At 31.6% G+C, this 4,916-nt stretch overlaps 1 protein-coding gene across 1 annotated transcript; it reads right to left on the reverse strand.

Annotated features, from left to right (window-relative positions):
* Positions 244 to 3,261, reverse strand: LOC104711829 (probable purple acid phosphatase 20). Its single transcript, XM_019230179.1, has 6 exons — positions 3,073 to 3,261; positions 1,849 to 2,152; positions 1,479 to 1,722; positions 845 to 1,175; positions 676 to 764; positions 244 to 574 (listed from the first exon to the last, which is right to left on the reverse strand). The coding sequence occupies exons 1-6, from the start codon at positions 3,208 to 3,210 to the stop codon at positions 391 to 393; spliced, it is 1,290 nt and encodes a 429-aa protein (XP_019085724.1). The 5' UTR covers positions 3,211 to 3,261; the 3' UTR covers positions 244 to 390.

The following is a 4,916-nucleotide window of genomic DNA, read 5'->3' on the forward strand; positions in this document are numbered from 1 at the left end:
AAACAAAGAAAACATTTCTTATTATTTTATAACTAACAAATTACAATAAAATTTACACAAACATTTTTCTGTTATGTACTGCACGGTAACTATCTAATTCCTTGTTTATTTTACATGTTGGGTCATGGTAATTTAAGTCATCGTCTTTTAAATGTGGATGATCACCAAGCACTGTACTGTATATCCAGTTTGATATGATTAAGAATTTTAAAACAAATATAAGAATCTAAAAAGGTTGAAAAGTATTAAAAATTTATCTGTCCTGAATACTCAATACAATTCATATATGCCTTTCAGTAATTTCGATTCACATCGACATTTTTAACATATGTTATCATTGATGAGGCACAAGTCCTAACAATATGATTCAAGAACAAGAACCGAGACGGTCTAAATATGACAAGATGAATCGGCTAAGAGACTGGTTAACCAAATCGAATCCTTTTTGACCGAGACATCATCGTCGTTCCTCTGCCATTCCCAATGTGCATGAGTCGCATTCTCGACCACCAATTGACCATGCCCAAAACTTGCTTCTCTGAACAATGATATTTCGGGTTTTGGATCTTTGTACCTAATTATCATTTATAAAACATCATCAAATCATTAACTTTTTAACGTCACGATTGTTTTTATAATAAAATAAAATAAAAACTCAGTTGACGAAGATCTTACTCGGTAGCAAGGCCTTCTGAATTGCCACCATCCCCAATGTTAATATAAACTGGTCCACATTTGTCGAACTTATCTTGGTACACTCGATTCTGTCAAAATAAATCCACAATTAGAACTATATCCAAAATATATATAATTCTTAAATAAAATGAAACCATTTCAGACTTACGAAACGCTCGTAAGCATGGACGTGACCAGCAAAAACCACATCAACGCGTGCTTTATAAAGAAGTGTTTCCATAGATGCTTTCATATCCACACTCTCTTTCTCTCCTTGGTGGGCTTCGTTGGTGTTGTACCAAGGGGCATGCACAACAGCCATTAACCAAGGTGTGGCCTTACGGTCAACCTTTTTGAGATCATTTTCTAACCATAGGTACTGCTCCGAGCCAGCCTTGAAATCTGTGTATGACCCCAACATGATAAAGTGGACTCCATAAACGTTGAAGGAATAGTACAAATTCGAGGTCGAGCCACTTTCTTCAAATGGCATGCGCCACCTGGTACGTGTTTACAAAAATATCGAAAATTAGCGATAAACCTTTTTTCATCAACACAAAAAAGAAAAAAAAAATTTGTTTTTCTAACCAAAACATAGTATGTAATAACAAAGTTCAATTTAATAACTAAAACTAAGCCAATAATATGTACTGAAGATCCCAAATTTAATCTAATAAATATGTNTTTTTTTTTTTTTTTTTTTTTTGTCAAACTCTAATAAATATGTTTTGAGGTTTTTTTTTTCCTCATTTCCTCTCATAATCCTTATAATATACTTAAAACCTAAAATCAAAATAATTTACCTCTTGTTATAAGCGGTGAAGGAAGTATGGTGTAACAGAGGTATTTTTTCGACTTCGTGGTTGCCTTGAGTGACCATCCAAGGTCTTTGGCTTGCAAGTGGCTGCACCAAGCGACCAAAAGTGTCCCATGTGGGTTGGAACATGTTAGCGTAAGATAGATCACCAGGCAAGATGAAAACGTCGTGATCCCATTTCGAGATATGTTCCAATGTTGATCTAGTCCATTCAGTTGTCCCAAGGTCACCTTCATTTTTAATCCAAAAAATTCAAGATTATGAAAAAGATAACAAATAAATTTACAAGTGACATAAATCTTTATTTTTAAAAATGATAATAGAAAGAAGTGAAGAGGGAACATGGAATGTGTTACCAGACACGGCGAATTTGATGGGGAATTGAGAGGGAGGGGTCCTGAAGCTGAACTCTTGAGTTGAATGTGGGCGTCCACATTTGTAATAGTAAACTGTATTGGGCTTTAATGGACCTATAACCACTTCATTAATTTGGCCAGATCGGTAGATCAACAAGTAGTGGTACGACGACGATGTTCCATTAGCCGAGCCTTCGTATTTGCGAGAGACTGTGCCATATACAACACTCGGGAATGGTATGATTGGGTGTTTTGTTATCCATGATATTCTCATTTTATCTTGCCCCACCAGAGATATATGCACCTGAATTTGTAATTATAGTTAAACATCACGAACTCAATAGTAAGTAACTTGGAAACAAATTTTAGCCAAAGTTTAAAATGTAAATAAAAACATGCATAAGATAAAAAAAAAAACTAATAAAAGTAAAAAATAGGAAAGTAACAAAGCGTACAAGCAAAACCGATGAGTGACGAAAGGATCTAACAGACACAATACAAAGTTGGTGAATTTGCCGTGCTTCCACAGAACATATGTTAACATGTTAGGTGAGGATCTCTGAATAATTTTGCATTTAAACTGTGATTGACTACTGTGGAAACAAAATCTTATTTGAGTTATGGATATATGTGTATCATATATATCCCATATCATTTTTGCTTTTTACAATTCAAATAGGATCCATATAGAGGGGAGGTTTCCTTATAAGCACAATTATAATTAGCTATCTGACTGGGATTTAGTAAAATATATGGGTTACTAAGGTAATTAATTCTGTCAAGAAAATTATTTTTGGAGAGTGGAAATGCATGTCTTCTTAGAAAATGCGTAAACAGTGTCCGATTCAATTAACATGTGTTTGTACAGTGTATATTGGTGTAAAATCACCCCTAATTATGGCAAATGCTTCCGTGTAACAATTTTCTAAGAAGATTAAGAAATTTAACAGATCTATTATTATAACCAAGTTTTTACAATTTTTCTTGTGAAACTTTTATCTTGTGAGCAATATTAATTTTATGAAGGTATAAGAAACAAAACTACAATATCCAAGATGCCGAAGGTTCAGAGGTTTTCTTAAAATCCATGCTTATGTTTGAAAAACACACAAATATCTAAAGAGTGAACGACAGAACGTCTTGAGACTTGTCGTGTCAAAATCCTACTTTAAACGATTTACATAAGTAATATAAACAGAAAATACAGATTTGAAAGTAAATTACCTGTTCGGGGAACATAGGATCATCTTCGTTAGAAGGATGGATCACTATATTTTGGCGAGGACCCGGCCGATCATAAGACAAGACATTTTCGGCCAAAACAATAAGCACTATCGCCACCAAACCCCAAACCTTCACCATTCTAACGACGGAGAGAGATAGAGATGGAGAAAGAAGAATAGAACAAGAATGACCTTTGACAAAAAAAAAAGAAAAGAATGAATGGACATGGTGTTTATATACTAATCCTTTTTCTTTTCTTTTTTTAGTTTTGGGAAGTTTTGAAAATTAGGAAATGTATTTGATCCAAAAAAAAATCTTAGTAATTTGTAAATGTGCATTAATTAAGAAAAAAATTGTGCAAGCAATTACAGATAACTGGAATTTGTCACATTTTCGAAACCTGCATGTAAATGATTCTATATTTGGGGAGAGGGGGACATCTAAGGGAGGTGTATTCAATCTAATATTCTAAGTGTTGAGTTTTTATGGATTTTTATATGATTTTGATGATTTTAGAGAAGTTGATATGATCTATTGTATCTAAGGGAGGTGTATTCAATCTAATATTCTAAGTGATTTGAGTTTTTATGGATTTTTATATGATTTTGATGATTTTAGAGAATTTGATATGATCTATTGTAAAATTCTTTTAAATCTCATCTAAAACTATTTGATTTGAAGAAGTGTCTATAGTCAAGTGGTTACAGCACCACTTCTACGACCGATCCCACCAGAGTTTGACTTCACTAAGTCGTGTTACCCCGTGTAGTACGGATTGGCTATGAATCGGACCTTGTATTTTTGACTAAATAAATCCTCTCAAATCCTCCAGAATCCCTAAAAAATATTAAAATCCAAATCCACAACCTGTTTCCAATAATAATGAATTTTAAAGTAGATTTTTAAATCATTATCATTAGTTCAATAACACTGAATTTCACGAGACTTTTTAAAATTCATAATTGAATAACATAGAATTTGTAAATTTGAATATACCTCCTTTATCTTTATGCATTGGAAAACAAAAATTTTAATCTTTATGCATTGGAAAACATAAATTATATATGTCTTCAAAAACTAAGGTCATGAGATAGGTGTTTTGCTAGACTATCAAATATCTAATAAAACAATGCCTAGCCTTTTATAAAAAATATTTTTTTAAGACATTTAGATTGCCTTTGAACTAAATACTAATTTGGAGAGAAGAAGATAATTACATTTCTTTTGCCATGTCAGGAAATTAAAATGTCACAATATTTATTCCAATTTATTTCAAATTATTTATTATTCTCTTAATTTGGCAAAATATAACAATTAATTTCTGTCTTTTTAAAATAATTAGATTTTCATATATACACATCACTAATTATATTGTACAAATTATTAAAAGAATACATCAACTATAAATTAGTCTTATTAATACCAATTATTTACTTTTCAAATTATAATTATATATTTAAAAATCACATCGAAAATTGGGTGGAATTGTGTACGACGTCTCGAATGAGGTACGTCGTCATATGTTTCCTCCACTCCATTAACTTAAATTTTAGATCATTTTTCCAACTAATACTCCCATAACATAGTTATGCTTTGGAAGTATCACCACTTCTAAATTTCTAATGGTATTAATCAAATCAGATTAAACAACAACAAATCAAAGTCAATATTATGAATTTTTTTGGGTTCATTGGTACGTCAATCTGACTTGAATAATCTAATCCGTATTTTGCCATCCAACAAAGTTTTTATTTTATTTTATTTTACAATCATATGTTATACAACTACTAATACAATATTTTCCAGTAGAGATTTCATAATCACACGTACGTCAAAAAAAAAAA

Source organism: Camelina sativa, chromosome 9 (genome assembly GCF_000633955.1).
Source record: "Camelina sativa cultivar DH55 chromosome 9, Cs, whole genome shotgun sequence".
Lineage (NCBI taxonomy): Eukaryota > Viridiplantae > Streptophyta > Magnoliopsida > Brassicales > Brassicaceae > Camelina > Camelina sativa.